General features: G+C 43.4%; 1 protein-coding gene across 3 annotated transcripts in view; it reads left to right on the top strand.

The window, feature by feature from the left end:
- LOC134932302 (hydroxymethylglutaryl-CoA lyase, mitochondrial-like) overlaps positions 1–19,811 on the top strand; it is a 53,480-nt gene extending 33,669 nt beyond the window's left edge. For all 3 annotated transcript variants that reach the window (XM_063926614.1, XM_063926615.1, XM_063926613.1), the window contains exons 7-9: positions 752–940; positions 18,334–18,459; positions 19,199–19,811. In XM_063926614.1, coding sequence (XP_063782684.1) covers positions 752–940; positions 18,334–18,459; positions 19,199–19,300 — 417 coding nt within the window. In that variant the 3' untranslated portion in view covers positions 19,301–19,811. The remainder of the gene's footprint in view (positions 1–751; positions 941–18,333; positions 18,460–19,198) is intronic.
- The last annotated feature ends 616 nt before the right edge of the window (positions 19,812–20,427 follow it).

Below are 20,427 nucleotides of genomic sequence, written 5' to 3'. Positions count from 1 at the left end.
ACCTTTGGCTGCTGGGGGGATGTGGCCGCCTTGCTGCGCTATGTCTGCCCCCTGCCAAACTACTCACTGCTTCAGCAGCTCTCTGCTGATCCCTTCCAATGGGATCCTTATCTCACCTATATTGAGAAGTATAGTTGTGGGAGCCTTCACCCTTCTTTCAGATAGGCAGGATCGGCCCACTTGTATGTTAGATTTGGAAAAAATTCTCTTATGGAACAAGAGCTTCTTTTCTGTGCTGCTACCTTCAGCACAATTTTCCAAACCGGAGGGATGGGGGAGCAGCCAGCTATGCATAATTTTTTTTATTACATTGTGCTACCTCTGGTCTGCATCCTTCATACCCCAGCTGTCTAGATCTCCAGTGTACCCTAGTGGATGATAGAGAAAAAAAAATCCCTACAGTGTAATAAGTGACGACATAACATTATTTTCAAAGATGCACATGCACATTTATTACGTTTTAGCGCCGGCATTGTATTACATGTGTAGGTTCCATTTACATGTGATTAGAATGCATCGGGTAACACAGGTGGCCATATCATTACAATTAGCAATCGCTTCAAAAGTGCATGAGCTATTGTCATACCCCCAAGAGACAGCACAACAAACTTTGGGCATGTAATACATACTGTACTTCAGTATGTTTGTCATAATCAATCCATTATAAGTCAATGATTCCCACAATCACTTTGTGTATGTAATGTACGCATATGTAAAACGTGCGTGATGTCACATTCTTGTTTGTTGTCAGGTGGCACACCAGATGTTCTCCATGGGTTGCTATGAGATCTCGCTGGGAGATACTATTGGCGTTGGCACACCAGGCAGTATGCGAGACATGTTGACAGCTGTGATGGATGTAATTCCTGCCAAAGCCCTCGCTGTTCACTGTCATGATACATATGGGCAGGCGCTGGCAAATATACTTGTAGCCTTACAGGTAATAGATGTACTTTACATAAATGTATAATCTTACTCTTTCCTTTTCTCCTACATTATTTCTAAGTTGGTAAAAATATATATATTTTAATTTATTTATTCTTATTTTAATAAACTGGCCAATAAGGAGAATAGAATCATGTTTAGTGTAAATTTCACAAAACTCCATTCTATTTTGCAGAAGCTATTTTGTATATAATTTTTGGGACGTAGCCATGATATCTGTAAAGCTGGGTACACACTAGGAGATATATCTGCTGTATCACAAGCCCGTTGGTGGTTGCGTACCCCAGATATGTCTGTGAACGACGTCATGCAGAGAAATATTGCGTGGCGGTGCAGCACAGGCGACGGCTTATATATCTTAAGCTATATCGGCGCATCTAGCTGTGTAGTGGCCAAATTCAAATGCCTGCCCAGCTGGGTGTCCTGACCGATACGTTGAGCAGTGGATGGGTAATTGTGTATAGTTACCTGGATCGGGCGCTCGGTTGGCATGACGGCAGGTCAGCCGACGTGTCGGTCAGGTACCCCGCCTTACTCTTACAGTTGTTCTAATAATACATTTTTCAGTTGAACAAATTCATATACAGCCATCATTCTATTAGCAAGCATATAATGTTCCGTGTGTTCTCACTGGTGCCTTCATATCATCTGTATTTTTATATATTTCTCTGACGTCCTAGTGGATGCTGGGAACTCCGTAAGGACCATGGGGAATAGCGGCTCCGCAGGAGACTGGGCACAAAAGTAAAGCTTTAGGACTACCTGGTGTGCACTGGCTCCTCCCCCTATGACCCTCCTCCAAGCCTCAGTTAGATTTTTGTGCCCGGCCGAGAAGGGTGCACACTAGGGGCTCTCCTGAGCTTCTTAGTGAAAGTTTAGTTTTAGGTTTTTTATTTTCAGTGAGTCCTGCTGGCAATAGGCTCACTGCATCGAGGGACTAAGGGGAGAAGAAGCGAACTCACCTGCGTGCAGAGTGGATTGGGCTTCTTAGGCTACTGGACACCATTAGCTCCAGAGGGACCGAACACAGGCCCAGCCTCGGAGTCCGGTCCCAGAGCCGCGCCGCCGGCCCCCTTACAGAGCCAGAAGTAAGAAGAGGTCCGTAAAATCGGCGGCAGAAGACATCCTGTCTTCACCAAGATAGCGCACAGCACTGCAGCTGTGCGCCATTGCTCCTCAGCACACTTCACACTTCGGTCACTGAGGGTGCAGGGCGCTAGGGGGGGGCACCCTGAGCAGCAATAAAAACACCTTGGCTGGCAAACATACATCACATATAACCCCCAGGGCTATATGGATGTATTTTAACCCCTGCCAGAATCCATAAAAATGCAAGAGAAAAGTCCGCGAAAAAGGGGCGGAGCCTATCTCCTCAGCACACTGGCGCCATTTTCTCTCACAGCTCCGTTGGAGGGAAGCTCCCTGGCTCTCCCCTGCAGTTACTACACTACAGAAAGGGGTTAAAAAAGAGAGAGGGGCACTAATTAGGCGCAGTATAAATAAAACAGCAGCTATAAGGGGAAAAACACTTCTATAAGGTTATCCCTGTGTATATGTATGTATGTATATATATATATATATATATATATATATATAGTCTTTTGAAAAAGAGGGCACTCACCAGTAATTTCTTAAAAAAGGTCAGAAGGTCATTTATTGGTACATTCTCTGGTCGACGTTTCGATCACATCCCAGTGATCTTTGTCAGGACAACAAAGCGGTGTTGTGTGGTGACAGAGCACCAGAAGCAAAGTGCCAGACATGTTCAACATCTACAGGTATTTATACCATCATCAATTTGAGTATCACGCCCCTCCTACATATGTCACTTCCTGTTCTGTAATAGACTGTGAATTAGGGGCTAAAACCTAATAGGCATACAAAGCAACTACTGTGGGGGAAGGGTATATAGCACCTTCGTGTTAACCCCCATGGGATATGATTTTTATTTTAAACGGTGCTGGTTGTCAAAAACCGCACCACATACAAGATTCAAAAAACCAGGAAGTGGTCCATGCGTTCCAGCAACTGCTGGAACGCACGCGCTAACCGGAAGTAACTTCCGTAAACCGGAAGTGAGGTTACAAGAGCCGTAAATTGGAAGTAGAGAATCTAAATGCGTTCCAGCGATACCTGGAATGCACAACTATACAAAGGAAATGACATACATGCCAATGAGGATGACACACAAGTCATAAAACCGGAAAATAATAATATAATAACATACAAAAGAGTGACAAACACAGATGTTACTTAGTAGGTCGGCCGGGGTTCTCAAATAGATGGTGGTGTACAATTTCTCCCACATATTAGAAAATTAAAAATTTATAATAAAACGTAACTTTTAATGATACCATTAAAGGAAAAAAGTTTTTTTAAACAATAAAAATATATATATTATGCAGGCCACGGGGTATATAGGGCTTTAATGAGGCCGTCATAATACTGGCTGGTGTCAAGAGAGCCACAATATAAACCCGGGTCACAGAACTATATATACAAATATGCCTGAGACAAAATAGATAAGATGTAGATACATAGGATGTAAATACACCATGACTGTAGATTATCCTAGGAAGATACCATATGGATTTGTCTCATTGAGACCTAGTGGAATAAGTGTCTCTAATTCAAAGATCCACCGTGATTCACGTCGTTTCAATTTCAATTCCCTATCACCACCTCGGATCGTTGATGGAATATGGTCAATTAACATGCATTTTAGACTTGAGACTGCATGTTTTTGTTGTAGCCAGTGTTTAGCTACTGGTTTATCCGTCTTATTGGTCTCCAATGCCTGTCTGATGGAGTAACGGTGGTTCGCCATGCGTTCACGAAAACACCGTGTAGTGAGTCCCACATAGTATAGCCCACAGGGGCAGATGATAATGTATATCACAAAGTCAGACGTGCACGACAACTTGTGTTTAATTGGAATTCGTTTTCCACTTTGTGGGTGAACAAAGGAAGATCCACTCATCATAGATCTACATGTTGTACAGTCCGGACATCGGAAACAGCCCAATTTTCTCCTCGCAAGCCATGTTTGGTTTGTGGTGCGTGGTTGTAGGGTCGGACGCATCAACAATTGTCGCAAATTAGGCCCCCTGCGATAGGAGTGCATCGGTGGTCTTTGGCTCAGACCCACCAGTTTGGCATCTGATGCAACTATAGGCCAGTGTTTCCTGATCGTTTTTTCAGCATCCTTAGACTTTGTATCAAATGTAGAAGTAAAGATGAGTCGACCAGGCTCAAGTCTTGATGTAGGTTTCTGACCAATATTCTTGAATTTGACCTTAGCCTTCCTGAGGCATCTGGCGACCACCTTCGGTGAGTACCCTCTCGCAAGGAATCTCTCCGACATTTCAGAAAGCTGTTGGTCAGCAGTGTCCATTGAGGAGTTGTTTCGTAACACACGTAGGAATTGAGAGATAGGCATATTTTCTTTAAGGCTTTCTGGGTGGTGGCTTGTTGCAAACAACAGTGTATTCCTATCAGTTTGTTTGCGGAAAAGTGTAGATCCTAGGTGTGTACCTTCCCGGAAAATGGTGACATCAAGAAAATTGATACAGTCATGGTGTATTTCATAGGTAAACCGAATTGGGCCATCAATTGCATTCAGATACTGAACCATTCCATGAAACTCAGACACAGTGCCTCTCCATAGGACAAATATGTCGTCAATATAACGACCAAAATACGCTAACTTGTCACCAAATTTGGGGACAATATGTGTATTCTCATACTGATGCATAAATAAATTAGCGTAAGCTGGCGCTAAGTTAGAACCCATGGCGGTCCCATTGCACTGGAGATAAAAATCAGTGCCATAGCAGAAGTGATTTTTACTTAGAACAAGTTCTGCCAAAGTAATCAAAAATTCAGTGGGGGGACCGCCATGAGTACCACTACCTAGCGCCACCCTCAATGCTTCAAGACCAGTGGAGTGGGGGATCACTGTATACAATGAATTGACATCCATTGATGCCAAAAATATGTCATCATTGATATCACCAATTTTGTGGATTTTATCGAGAAAATCACCCGTATCCCTGATATAGCTCCACATATTGCTCACAAGTGGTTGTAAGAAGCTATCCACAAACCGGGCAATCGGCTGCAATAATGAATCATTTGCTGATATAATAGGGCGTCCAGGGGGGGTTTCAAGAGATTTGTGAATTTTTGGCAATGTGTACAGGACTGGGCACACCGGGTGTTCAACAGTGAGATATATGGCAATCTGTGCATCAATCCAGTTGTTCTGGAGACCCATTGAGATAGTGGAATCAACAAGTTTTTTTATCCCTGGCATGGGATTCTGTGTGATTTTGCAATAGGTCTGAGTATCTGACAACTGTTGCATTATCTCCTTATTGTATTTGGCCCAATCCTGTACCACTATTGCCCCGCCCTTATCAGCTGGGCGGATCACAATTTGGTCATTGTTTTTAAGTGCCTGTAATGCGAGCCTCTGTTGTTTGTTGAGATTATCATATAGACGATCACCCCTCTGTTGTTTCATGCCATGTTCAGTGAGTCTAAGGAATGATTTAATGCTCGGATTGTGAGAGATGGGATCAAAGTTACTGGGTTTAGAAAAAGTATGCTCACGGGGATTCTCACAGAGTTGATTAGAAAAAAATTCCCTGAGTCTGAGTTTCCTACCAAACTTAAAATGATCAACAGACCATTGAAAAGCGTCGTGTCTGACTGTAGGGACAAAGGATAGTCCTAAAGATAGGACTTCCATTTCAGTTGGGGAAAGTGATGTGGTGGACAAATTAAAGACAATAGTTAGGTCTTTGTTCCTTTTGCTTTTTTTGTGTTTCCTCCCGCCCCTCCTTGTCGGGTATTTGGGGGACGCCTCTCTGGGGGGGTAGTATTTTTGCGGGTACCCCGGCCTAAAAAATCACCCCTAGGTGGTCTAGAGTCAGTGAATTCGCTATCAGAATTAGATTGAGAAGAGCTATCGTATTGTCTCTGTGATCTATACCTGGGATTATATTGAAATCTACGTGTGGAGTTTCTAGTATCACCTTTCAGCCACCTATACACTTGATGATTCAAATAGTCAGCGTTTACGGTGTCTAGTTTTTTCCTCTTAAAGGCAATAAGGTCACGTTGGTATGTGGTAACCTGCTCCTTAAGTTTCTCAATCCAATTCTCAGTTTTTTCACGTGTGAGTGTACTCAGATGTAATGTATTAAACTCAGTGAGTTCTAGTCTGACCTTACTCAATTCGGTGCCCACTTCTTCGATCACAAGAAGAATCAAATCAAGTGAGCATTTATTCAACACTCCACACCATCGTGTACAAAATGACAAATTGTTACGTCCAATGGTGGGAGTGTTGCTGACCCTAAAGCCACGGGGGATTTTTTTGTTTCTATAGTAGTCAGATAAAAATTGACCATGGAGAGTAAGATCTACCTCCCGCTTCCTTAGTTTTAACAATTTATGGTACAAATCAATGGGTGTATCATCTGGTAGTTTCTGAAAATCACGGTGATCAAATAAAACTTTTTCAGCGTCATCATCAGTGAGTGAGACAAAATTGTTTTGTGCCAAGTTTAGCGTAGCCTCATCAAGTACATTGCTTGCCCCAAGTGACATACTAAGCAAACAATATAACACTTAGAAGAGTATTACTTAAATTGACAATAGAGAATGGGCCTAAGCCAGATCACATGGAATGGTTAGAAATGAAGCAATGATGGCTGGGTAAAACCCTAAAACAGGCATATATTTTAAAAACAACAGAACAAGCTTGTATAGTTTGCAACCTGTCGCACTGTAACAATCAACACATGCATAGAAACTATTTTTCTTATAAATCTGACAGGGAAATCAAGAAAATTAAGTCCACAGGTGCTGGATGAAGGCAAAAGGTATATTATACACGTTGCCAAACTATAGAATATGCGAGCATCCGCACTGTACTGAATCTCCAGGGGACAACACGGTGGTGCTCAACTCCAAGGAATTTTTTTGGTTCCTGATAATAGTCTTTTGAAAAAGAGGGCACTCACCAGTAATTTCTTAAAAAAGGTCAGAAGGTCATTTATTGGTACATTCTCTGGTCGACGTTTCGATCACATCCCAGTGATCTTTGTCAGGACAACAAAGCGGTGTTGTGTGGTGACAGAGCACCAGAAGCAAAGTGCCAGACATGTTCAACATCTACAGGTATTTATACCATCATCAATTTGAGTATCACGCCCCTCCTACATATGTCACTTCCTGTTCTGTAATAGACTGTGAATTAGGGGCTAAAACCTAATAGGCATACAAAGCAACTACTGTGGGGGAAGGGTATATAGCACCTTCGTGTTAACCCCCATGGGATATGATTTTTATTTTAAACGGTGCTGGTTGTCAAAAACCGCACCACATACAAGATTCAAAAAACCAGGAAGTGGTCCATGCGTTCCAGCAACTGCTGGAACGCACGCGCTAACCGGAAGTAACTTCCGTAAACCGGAAGTGAGGTTACAAGAGCCGTAAATAGGAAGTAGAGAATCTAAATGCGTTCCAGCGATACCTGGAATGCACAACTATACAAAGGAAATGACATACATGCCAATGAGGATGACACACAAGTCATAAAACCGGAAAATAATAATATAATAACATACAAAAGAGTGACAAACACAGATGTTACTTAGTAGGTCGGCCGGGGTTCTCAAATAGATGGTGGTGTACAATTTCTCCCACATATTAGAAAATTAAAAATTTATAATAAAACGTAACTTTTAATGATACCATTAAAGGAAAAAAGTTTTTTTAAACAATAAAAATATATATATTATGCAGGCCACGGGGTATATAGGGCTTTAATGAGGCCGTCATAATACTGGCTGGTGTCAAGAGAGCCACAATATAAACCCGGGTCACAGAACTATATATACAAATATGCCTGAGACAAAATAGATAAGATGTAGATACATAGGATGTAAATACACCATGACTGTAGATTATCCTAGGAAGATACCATATGGATTTGTCTCATTGAGACCTAGTGGAATAAGTGTCTCTAATTCAAAGATCCACCGTGATTCACGTCGTTTCAATTTCAATTCCCTATCACCACCTCGGATCGTTGATGGAATATGGTCAATTAACATGCATTTTAGACTTGAGACTGCATGTTTTTGTTGTAGCCAGTGTTTAGCTACTGGTTTATCCGTCTTATTGGTCTCCAATGCCTGTCTGATGGAGTAACGGTGGTTCGCCATGCGTTCACGAAAACACCGTGTAGTGAGTCCCACATAGTATAGCCCACAGGGGCAGATGATAATGTATATCACAAAGTCAGACGTGCACGACAACTTGTGTTTAATTGGAATTCGTTTTCCACTTTGTGGGTGAACAAAGGAAGATCCACTCATCATAGATCTACATGTTGTACAGTCCGGACATCGGAAACAGCCCAATTTTCTCCTCGCAAGCCATGTTTGGTTTGTGGTGCGTGGTTGTAGGGTCGGACGCATCAACAATTGTCGCAAATTAGGCCCCCTGCGATAGGAGTGCATCGGTGGTCTTTGGCTCAGACCCACCAGTTTGGCATCTGATGCAACTATAGGCCAGTGTTTCCTGATCGTTTTTTCAGCATCCTTAGACTTTGTATCAAATGTAGAAGTAAAGATGAGTCGACCAGGCTCAAGTCTTGATGTAGGTTTCTGACCAATATTCTTGAATTTGACCTTAGCCTTCCTGAGGCATCTGGCGACCACCTTCGGTGAGTACCCTCTCGCAAGGAATCTCTCCGACATTTCAGAAAGCTGTTGGTCAGCAGTGTCCATTGAGGAGTTGTTTCGTAACACACGTAGGAATTGAGAGATAGGCATATTTTCTTTAAGGCTTTCTGGGTGGTGGCTTGTTGCAAACAACAGTGTATTCCTATCAGTTTGTTTGCGGAAAAGTGTAGATCCTAGGTGTGTACCTTCCCGGAAAATGGTGACATCAAGAAAATTGATACAGTCATGGTGTATTTCATAGGTAAACCGAATTGGGCCATCAATTGCATTCAGATACTGAACCATTCCATGAAACTCAGACACAGTGCCTCTCCATAGGACAAATATGTCGTCAATATAACGACCAAAATACGCTAACTTGTCACCAAATTTGGGGACAATATGTGTATTCTCATACTGATGCATAAATAAATTAGCGTAAGCTGGCGCTAAGTTAGAACCCATGGCGGTCCCATTGCACTGGAGATAAAAATCAGTGCCATAGCAGAAGTGATTTTTACTTAGAACAAGTTCTGCCAAAGTAATCAAAAATTACGCTGACTATTTGAATCATCAAGTGTATAGGTGGCTGAAAGGTGATACTAGAAACTCCACACGTAGATTTCAATATAATCCCAGGTATAGATCACAGAGACAATACGATAGCTCTTCTCAATCTAATTCTGATAGCGAATTCACTGACTCTAGACCACCTAGGGGTGATTTTTTAGGCCGGGGTACCCGCAAAAATACTACCCCCCCAGAGAGGCGTCCCCCAAATACCCGACAAGGAGGGGCGGGAGGAAACACAAAAAAAGCAAAAGGAACAAAGACCCAACTATTGTCTTTAATTTGTCCACCACATCACTTTCCCCAACTGAAATGGAAGTCCTATCTTTAGGACTATCCTTTGTCCCTACAGTCAGACACGACGCTTTTCAATGGTCTGTTGATCATTTTAAGTTTGGTAGGAAACTCAGACTCAGGGAATTTTTTTCTAATCAACTCTGTGAGAATCCCCGTGAGCATACTTTTTCTAAACCCAGTAACTTTGATCCCATCTCTCACAATCCGAGCATTAAATCATTCCTTAGACTCACTGAACATGGCATGAAACAACAGAGGGGTTATCGTCTATATGATAATCTCAACAAACAACAGAGGCTCGCATTACAGGCACTTAAAAACAATGACCAAATTGTGATCCGCCCAGCTGATAAGGGCGGGGCAATAGTGGTACAGGATTGGGCCAAATACAATAAGGAGATAATGCAACAGTTGTCAGATACTCAGACCTATTGCAAAATCACACAGAATCCCATGCCAGGGATAAAAAAACTTGTTGATTCCACTATCTCAATGGGTCTCCAGAACAACTGGATTGATGCACAGATTGCCATATATCTCACTGTTGAACACCCGGTGTGCCCAGTCCTGTACACATTGCCAAAAATTCACAAATCTCTTGAAACCCCCCCTGGACGCCCTATTATATCAGCAAATGATTCATTATTGCAGCCGATTGCCCGGTTTGTGGATAGTTTCTTACAACCACTTGTGAGCAATATGTGGAGCTATATCAGGGATACGGGTGATTTTCTCGATAAAATCCACAAAATTGGTGATATCAATGATGACATATTTTTGGCATCAATGGATGTCAATTCATTGTATACAGTGATCCCCCACTCCACTGGTCTTGAAGCATTGAGGGTGGCGCTAGGTAGTGGTACTCATAGCGGTCCCCCCACTGAATTTTTGATTACTTTGGCAGAACTTGTTCTAAGTAAAAATCACTTCTGCTATGGCACTGATTTTTATCTCCAGTGCAATGGGACCGCCATGGGTTCTAACTTAGCGCCAGCTTACGCTAATTTATTTATGCATCAGTATGAGAATACACATATTGTCCCCAAATTTGGTGACAAGTTAGCGTATTTTGGTCGTTATATTGACGACATATTTGTCCTATGGAGAGGCACTGTGTCTGAGTTTCATGGAATGGTTCAGTATCTGAATGCAATTGATGGCCCAATTCGGTTTACCTATGAAATACACCATGACTGTATCAATTTTCTTGATGTCACCATTTTCCGGGAAGGTACACACCTAGGATCTACACTTTTCCGCAAACAAACTGATAGGAATACACTGTTGTTTGCAACAAGCCACCACCCAGAAAGCCTTAAAGAAAATATGCCTATCTCTCAATTCCTACGTGTGTTACGAAACAACTCCTCAATGGACACTGCTGACCAACAGCTTTCTGAAATGTCGGAGAGATTCCTTGCGAGAGGGTACTCACCGAAGGTGGTCGCCAGATGCCTCAGGAAGGCTAAGGTCAAATTCAAGAATATTGGTCAGAAACCTACATCAAGACTTGAGCCTGGTCGACTCATCTTTACTTCTACATTTGATACAAAGTCTAAGGATGCTGAAAAAACGATCAGGAAACACTGGCCTATAGTTGCATCAGATGCCAAACTGGTGGGTCTGAGCCAAAGACCACCGATGCACTCCTATCGCAGGGGGCCTAATTTGCGACAATTGTTGATGCGTCCGACCCTACAACCACGCACCACAAACCAAACATGGCTTGCGAGGAGAAAATTGGGCTGTTTCCGATGTCCGGACTGTACAACATGTAGATCTATGATGAGTGGATCTTCCTTTGTTCACCCACAAAGTGGAAAACGAATTCCAATTAAACACAAGTTGTCGTGCACGTCTGACTTTGTGATATACATTATCATCTGCCCCTGTGGGCTATACTATGTGGGACTCACTACACGGTGTTTTCGTGAACGCATGGCGAACCACCGTTACTCCATCAGACAGGCATTGGAGACCAATAAGACGGATAAACCAGTAGCTAAACACTGGCTACAACAAAAACATGCAGTCTCAAGTCTAAAATGCATGTTAATTGACCATATTCCATCAACGATCCGAGGTGGTGATAGGGAATTGAAATTGAAACGACGTGAATCACGGTGGATCTTTGAATTAGAGACACTTATTCCACTAGGTCTCAATGAGACAAATCCATATGGTATCTTCCTAGGATAATCTACAGTCATGGTGTATTTACATCCTATGTATCTACATCTTATCTATTTTGTCTCAGGCATATTTGTATATATAGTTCTGTGACCCGGGTTTATATTGTGGCTCTCTTGACACCAGCCAGTATTATGACGGCCTCATTAAAGCCCTATATACCCCGTGGCCTGCATAATATATATATTTTTATTGTTTAAAAAAACTTTTTTCCTTTAATGGTATCATTAAAAGTTACGTTTTATTATAAATTTTTAATTTTCTAATATGTGGGAGAAATTGTACACCACCATCTATTTGAGAACCCCGGCCGACCTACTAAGTAACATCTGTGTTTGTCACTCTTTTGTATGTTATTATATTATTATTTTCCGGTTTTATGACTTGTGTGTCATCCTCATTGGCATGTATGTCATTTCCTTTGTATAGTTGTGCATTCCAGGTATCGCTGGAACGCATTTAGATTCTCTACTTCCTATTTACGGCTCTTGTAACCTCACTTCCGGTTTACGGAAGTTACTTCCGGTTAGCGCGTGCGTTCCAGCAGTTGCTGGAACGCATGGACCACTTCCTGGTTTTTTGAATCTTGTATGTGGTGCGGTTTTTGACAACCAGCACCGTTTAAAATAAAAATCATATCCCATGGGGGTTAACACGACGGTGCTATATACCCTTCCCCCACAGTAGTTGCTTTGTATGCCTATTAGGTTTTAGCCCCTAATTCACAGTCTATTACAGAACAGGAAGTGACATATGTAGGAGGGGCGTGATACTCAAATTGATGATGGTATAAATACCTGTAGATGTTGAACATGTCTGGCACTTTGCTTCTGGTGCTCTGTCACCACACAACACCGCTTTGTTGTCCTGACAAAGATCACTGGGATGTGATCGAAACGTCGACCAGAGAATGTACCAATAAATGACCTTCTGACCTTTTTTAAGAAATTACTGGTGAGTGCCCTCTTTTTCAAAAGACTATTATCAGGAACCAAAAAAATTCCTTGGAGTTGAGCACCACCGTGTTGTCCCCTGGAGATTCAGTACAGTGCGGATGCTCGCATATTCTATATATATATATATATATATATATATATATATATATATATATCGCTCTGGTGTGTGCTGGCATACTCTCCCTCTGTCTCCCCAAAGGGCTAGTGGGGTCCTGTCCTCTATCAGAGCATTCCCTGTGTGTGTGCTGTGTGTCGGTACGATTGTGTCGACATGTATGAGGAGGAAAATGGTGTGGAGGCGAAGCAATTGCCTGTAATGGAGATGTCACCCCCTAGGGAGTCGACACCTGAGTGGCTGAGCTTATGGAAGGAATTACGTGACAGTGTCAGCTCTTTACAAAAGATTGATGACATGAGACAGCCGGCTACTCAGCCTGTTGCCTGTCCAGGCGTCTCAAAAGCCATCAGGGGCTCTAAAACGCCCGTTACCTCAGATGGCAGATACAGATGCCGACACGGATACTGACTCCAGTGTCGACGATGAAGAGACGAATGTGACTTCCAGTAGGGCCACACGTTACATGATTGAGGCTATGAAAATTGTTTTACACATTTCTGATAATACCAGTACCACTAAAAAGGGTATTATGTTTGAGAAAAAACTACCTGTAGTTTTTCCTGCATCTGAGGAATTAAATGAAGTGTGTGAGGATGCGTGGGTTTCCCCCGATAAAAAACTGTTAATTCCTAAAAAGTTATTAGCATCATACCCCTTCCCGCCAGAGGATAGGGCACGTTGGGAAACACCCCCTAGGGTGGATAAAGCGCTCACACGCTTGTCTAAACAGGTGGCACTACCGTCCGGATACGGCCGCCCTTAAGAAAGCAGGAAAATATCCTAAAATGTATATACACTCTCACGGGTGTGATACTGCGACCAGCAATCGCCTCAGCCTGGATGTGCAGTGCTGGGGTGGCTTGGTCGGATTCCCTGACTGACAATATTGATACCCTAGATAGGGACAGTATATTACTGACTATAGAGCATTTAAAAGATGCATTTCTATATATGCGTGATGCACAGAGGGATATTTGCCGACTGGCATCAAGAGTAAGTGCGCTGTCCATTTCTGCCAGAAGAGGGTTATGGACAAGACAGTGGTCAGGTGATGCTGATTCCAAAAGGCATATGGAAGTATTGCCTTATAAAAGGGAGGAGTTATTTGGGGTAGGTCGAACAGACCTGGTGGCCACGGCAACGGCTGGGAAATCCACATTTTTACCCCAGGTAGCCTCTCAACATAAGAAGACGCCGTATTATCAGGCGCAGTCCTTTCGGCCCCATAGGGGCAATCGGGCAAAAGGCTCCTCATTTCTGCCCCGTGGCAGAGGGAGAGGAAAAAGGCTGCAGCAAACAGCCAGTTCCCAGGAACAGAAGCCCTATCCCGTTTCTGCCAAGTCCTCAGCATGATGCGGGGGCTTTACAAGCGGACTCAGGCTCGGTGGGGGCCCGTCTCAAAAATGTCAGCGTGCAGTGGGCTCACTCACAGGTGGACCCCTGGATCCTTCAGGTGGTATCTCAGGGGTACAAATTGAAATTCGAGACGTCTCCCCCTCGCCGTTTCCTAAAGTCTGCTTTACCGACGTCTCCCTCCGACAGGGAGGCGGTATTGGAAGCCATTCACAAGCTGTATTCCCAGCAGGTGATAATCAAGGTACCCCTCCTACAACAGGGAAAGGGGTATTATTCCACGCTGTTTGTGGTACCGAAGCCGGACGGCTCGGTGAGACCTATTTTAAATCTGAAATCCTTGAACACTTACATACAAAGGTTCAAATTCAAGATGGACCATGTCCCAATTTACCCTTCTCACCAAGGGTACCTCAGGTTTGTGGTACAGAACTGTCACTATCAGTTTCAGACGCTGCCGTTTGGTTTGTCCACGGCACCCCGGGTCTTTACCAAAGTAATGGCCGAAATGATGATACTCCTTCGAAGGAAGTGAGTTTTAGTTATCCCTTACTTGGACGATCTCCTGATAAGGGCAAGATCCAGGGAATAGTTGGTAGTCGGGGTAGCACTATCTCAAGTAGTGTTGCGGCAGCACGGTTGGATTCTCAATATTCCAAAATCGCAGCTGATCCCGACGACACGTCTTCTATTCCTAGGAATGATCCTGGACACAGTCCAGAAAAAGGTGTTTCCGAACTAGTCAGAAACCTCCTAAAACCAGGCCAAGTGTCAGTGCATCAGTGCACAAGGGTCCTGGAAAAATGGTGGCTTCCTACGAAGCAATTCAATTCGGCAGATTCCACGCAAGAACTTTCCAGTGGGACCTGCTGGACAAATGGTCCGGATCGCATCTTCAGATGCATCAGCGGATAACCCTGTCACCAAAGACAAGGGTGTCTCTCCTGTGGTGGTTGCAGAGTGCTCATCTTCTAGAGGGCCGCAGATTCGGCATTCAGGACTGGGTCCTGGTGACCACGGATGCCAGCCTGCGAGGCTTGGGAGCAGTCACACGGAAGAAATTTCCAGGGCTTGTGATCAAGCCTGGAGACTTCACTTCACATAAATATCTTGGAGCTAAGGGCCATTTACAATGCCCTAAGCCAAGCAAGACCTCTGCTTCAAGGACAGCCGGTGCTGATCCAGTCGGACAACATCACGGCAGTCGCCCACGTAAACAGACAGGGCGGCACAAGAAGCAGGAGGGCAATGGCAGAAGCTGCAAGGATTTTTCGCTGGGCGGAAAATCATGTGATAGCATTGTCAGCAGTATTCATTCCGGGAGTGGACAACTGGGAAGCAGACTTCCTCAGCAGGCACGACCTCCACCCGGGAGGGTGGGGACTTCACCCAGAAGTCTTCCACATGATTGTAAACCGTTGGGAAAAACCAAAGGTGGATATGATGGCGTCCCGCCTAAACAAAAAATTGGACAGGATTGCACCAGGTCAAGGGACCCTCAGGCAATAGCTGTGGACGCTCTGGTAACACCGTGGGTGTACCAGTCAGTGTATGTGTTCCCTCCTCTTCCTCTCATACTAAAAGTACTGAGGATTATAAGACGGAGGGGAGTAAGAACTATACTCGGGGCTCCGGATTGGCCAAGAAGGACTTGGTACCCGGAACTTCAAGAGATGCTCACGGAGGACCCGTGGCCTCTACCTCTAAGAAGGGACCTGCTCCAGCAAGGACCCTGTCTATTCCAAGACTTACTGCGGCTGCGTTTGACGGCATGGCGGTTGAGCGCCGGATCCTGAAGGAAAAAGACATTCCGGATGAGGTCATCCCTACCCTGATCAAAGCCAGGAAGGATGTAACCGCAAAGCATTATCACCGCATTTGGCGAAAATATGTTGCGTGGTGCGAGGCCAGTAAGGCCCCGACGGAGGAATTTCAACTAGGTCGATTCCTGCATTTCCTGCAAACAGGAGTGTCTATGGGCCTAAAATTGGGGTCCATCAAGGTTCAAATTTCGGCCCTGTCGATTTTCTTCCAAGAAGAACTAGCTTCAGTTCCTGAAGTTCAGACGTTTGTAAAAGGGGTACTGCATATACAGCCTCCTTTTGTGCATCCAGTGGCACCTTGGGATCTCAATGTAGTTTGGGGTTCCTAAAGTCACATTGGTTTGAACCACTTAAATCTGTGGAGTTAAAATATCTCACATGGAAAGTGGTCATGTTGTTGGCCCTGGCCTCGGCCAGGCGCGTGTCAGAATTGGCGGCTTTATCCTGTAAAAGCCCTTATCTGATCTTCCATTCAGACAGGGCGGAATTGAGGACTCGTCCTCATTTTCTCCCTAAGGTGGTTTTCAGCGTTTCATCTGAACCAACCTATTGTGGTACCTGCGGCTACTAGTGACTTGGAGGACTCCAAGTTGTTGGACGTAGTCAGGGCCCTGAAAATATGTTTCCAGGACGCCTGGAGTCAGAAAATCTGACTCGCTGTTTATCCTGTATGCACCCAACAAGCTGGGTGCTCCTGCTTCTAAGCAGACTATTGCTCGTTGGATTTGTAATACAGTTCAGCTTGCACATTCTGTGGCAGGCCAGCCACAGCCAAAATCTGTAAAAGCCCATTCCACAAGGAAGGTGGGCTCATCTTGGGCGGCTGCCCGAGGGGTCTCGGCTTTACAACTTTGCCGAGCAGCTACTTGGTCAGGGGCAAACACGTTTGCTAAATTCTACAAATTTGATACCCTGGCTGAGGAGGACCTGGAGTTCTCTCATTCGGTGCTGCAGAGTCATCCGCACTCTCCCGCCCGTTTGGGAGCTTTGGTATAATCCCCATGGTCCTTACGGAGTTCCCAGCATCCACTAGGACGTCAGAGAAAATAAGAATTTACTTACCGATAATTCTATTTCTCGTAGTCCGTAGTGGATGCTTGTCGCCCATCCCAAGTGCGGATTGTCTGCAATACTTGTACATAGTTATTGTTAACTAAATCGGGTTATTGTTGTTGTGAGCCATCTATCCAGAGGCTCCTCTGTTATCATGCTGTTAACTGGGTTCAGATCACAAGTTGTACGGTGTGATTGGTGTGGCTGGTATGAGTCTTACCCGGGATTCGTAAATCCTTCCTTATTGTGTACGCTCGTCTGGGCACAGTATCCTAACTGAGGCTTGGAGGAGGGTCATAGGGGGAGGAGCCAGTGCACACCAGGTAGTCCTAAAGCTTTACTTTTGTGCCCAGTCTCCTGCGGAGCCGCTATTCCCCATGGTCCTTACGGAGTTCCCAGCATCCACTACGGACTACGAGAAATAGAATTATCGGTAAGTAAATTCTTATTTTAAATATTATGCAGTAATAAACTTTAAATTGTCAAAAACAATCTGCCATACAAATGAGTTTGAGGCCTGGTAACCTCTTGTTATACAGATTGTGTAACTGCTCACACAGCAGTTCCTGTAATCCCCAGATATTACCACCATCCTATTTCTAATTATGGTTAGATTGGTGTATCTGACTTGTATCTTTATTGTGCAGATTTCCACTGTCTGTGTAACCAAACTTAGGTAGCCCTCTGTGTAGGCTTGCCCTAAAGCAGAATGTCCCACACCCAATGTCTTTGGATCCACATTGAACAATTCAAAATAGCTTGGTGTGCAAACTGCTAACATAAGGCAGAGAATTAAAACCTTCATAAGAGGTAGAGTGGAGGTGTTGCCCATAGTCAGCAATTAGATTCTAGCCATTATTTTATAGAATGTAATAGTTAGATGATACACTCTTACTGGTTGCTATGTGCAACACCTCCACTTGTCTTCTTTAGAAGATTTGATAAATCTTCCCATATAAGTAACCTCTAGGGCCCAAGTGTACACTTTAAGGACTGCACACAATGGTAGAATGCTATGTTACTGGTGGTTAGACATAGCATAGGAGTTAAGCAAAGTGTTTCTTTGGCTGCTATTGTATGAGGGTGCTGTCCGGAGGGTTGCCCAATTCAGCAGATCTGCCAAATAAAATCAAGATCATAGTTGCCTTTTGCCATTTCTAGTACATTTAATATTTTTGAATATATTTTAACTATTGTCACAAACCACTTCTATCATTATATATACAGGATATTCCTCCTCTCTATTGTTGCTCTAATGGTTATTGGGGCTTCCATCTCTTTGACAGATGGGAGTACAGGTGGTGGATTCTTCTATTGCGGGCTTAGGTGGATGTCCTTATGCACAAGGAGCTTCCGGGAATGTGGCTACAGAAGATGTTGCTTACATGCTGGAAGGCCTTGGCATTCACACAGTACGTACCAGCTGCATTTTATTAGACGACTGTCACATGCTTACTCTGTTCATTATAATAGTAGCTTGAGTAGCAATTTTGCTTAAACAAGAGTATTTAATTTTTCGGCCCTAAAACAAGATTAGTAAGATATATCTGAGGAGGTAGTTCAGCAATTGGAATATATGCAGCGAGGTGCAATGAATTCAGAAATTGCCGGTTGCTGGCCAATCTTGGACATTTTTTTTTTTTTTTTAAACAAGGCAAACCCATGGCTTGGAAATCTTTGCCCCTTTAAAAAAAATTTATCTAAGATCATCCGACATCCTGCACCTATGGCGATCTCCGACTCCATTACATCCTGCCGATGAACATGAGGCCTAATTCAGACCTGATCACAAAAGCAAAATTTTTCTCTAATGGGAAAAATCATGTGCACTGCAGGTGGGGCAGATGTAACGTGCAGAGAGAGTTAGATTTGGGTGGGTTATATTGTTTCTGTGCAGCGTAAATACTGGCTGCTTTATTTTTACACCGATTTAGAATTCAGTTTGAATACACCTCACCCAAATCTAACTCTCTGCACATGTTATATCTGCCCCACCTGCAATGCACATGGTTTTGCCCATAAGAGAAAAAGTTTGCTGTTGCGATCAGGTCTGAATTAGGCCCATGGGATATATGATAACTATATTCAGGGATTTACTTAGTCATTATTAGAACTTCTGTGAAATCCCAGTGTTTTATTTTTATGTTTTAGGGTGTTGACCTAAAGAAACTAACGGAAGCTGGTGCCTTTATCTGCAAAGCTCTCGGAAGGAGAAGTAACTCTAAAGTGGCCCAAGCAATGTGCAAACTATGAGAAGCAGAACACACATAAAGTGCACACTGCCCAAAACAGAATTCTCTGCACATCAGATCTGAGTGTATAGTGGATCAGCTGCCCTCTTGGAAGAAAGGACAGATGTTTTCTTCATACTAGAAAGACACTATTATGCTTAATTATAGGACAAGTGCCTGTCTTTTGTACATGCTTGTGTACTATCAAGATCTTTTGAATAACTTGACAGGATAATGCCTGTATGATGATAATTTAGACTTAAATTGTTCCTGTAAATAGGAAATGCTCACCTTGGAAGTCCTATGCCTCACATGGAGTCACGTATTCTTGGCCAGTGCTTTATTTGCAAGTGCATCTAACATTCAGAAGTGTTTGCAATAAGCAAGATAAGGTTTTATGTTTTAGTAGATTATTTAAATACAGTCAAACTAAATGTGTCTTGCACAGGTTAGTGTATGCAAAATCATCATTGTTTTGTCTTGTTTATTAAGTATGGCTACTACTTATGGAAGTAAATTTGAAGTGAACAGCTTTCCTGCGTTATACTTTCAGTTCTTAAATGAGCATTATAGTAACAAATAAGTAACTTGGATAATTGCTGATTTATTATTGGCTACCATGCCCTTCAATAATATAAACGAAATCAGTTGGGACGTATGGATGATATTTAATTTCACCTTAGGTACACAAAGAAGTATGGAGCCTTCGGTGTTTGAAAGAAGTGCAAGTTGCTATACTTGTCTATGGGTGTATTTTGCCCTTGAATGAGCTATTTTACTTGTTGCCTTTGTGCAGATCACATCACATATAGGGGCTTCAACATATGTTAAATGAGCATCTTCATATTGTGGAGGCATACCAAAACTGTATGAAGAATAGCTACATCCATTTCCTTACACCTGGAGGTTTAGAGTGGGTGAGGGAAAGGGCAGGTAAGTGTAAGCCACGTATTGTAAGGGCATGTTCACATAATTGCAGCTCAGACGTGAACACGAGCAGAATGGCTGTCCGGAAACGTGTCTTGCTGGTGCAAATGCACGCGATGAGTAAGATCACTGAGTATTAGCGGTACTATGTAGCCTTATTGTGGCTATTGTATATCAAGTGGCAGCTGGGTATTCACATTACTTGTGATTTCCTCATGGACT

The sequence above is a fragment of the Pseudophryne corroboree genome, chromosome 6, assembly GCF_028390025.1.
Source record: "Pseudophryne corroboree isolate aPseCor3 chromosome 6, aPseCor3.hap2, whole genome shotgun sequence".
Classification (NCBI taxonomy): domain Eukaryota; kingdom Metazoa; phylum Chordata; class Amphibia; order Anura; family Myobatrachidae; genus Pseudophryne; species Pseudophryne corroboree.
This window is presented reverse-complemented; position numbering and strand designations above follow the sequence as displayed.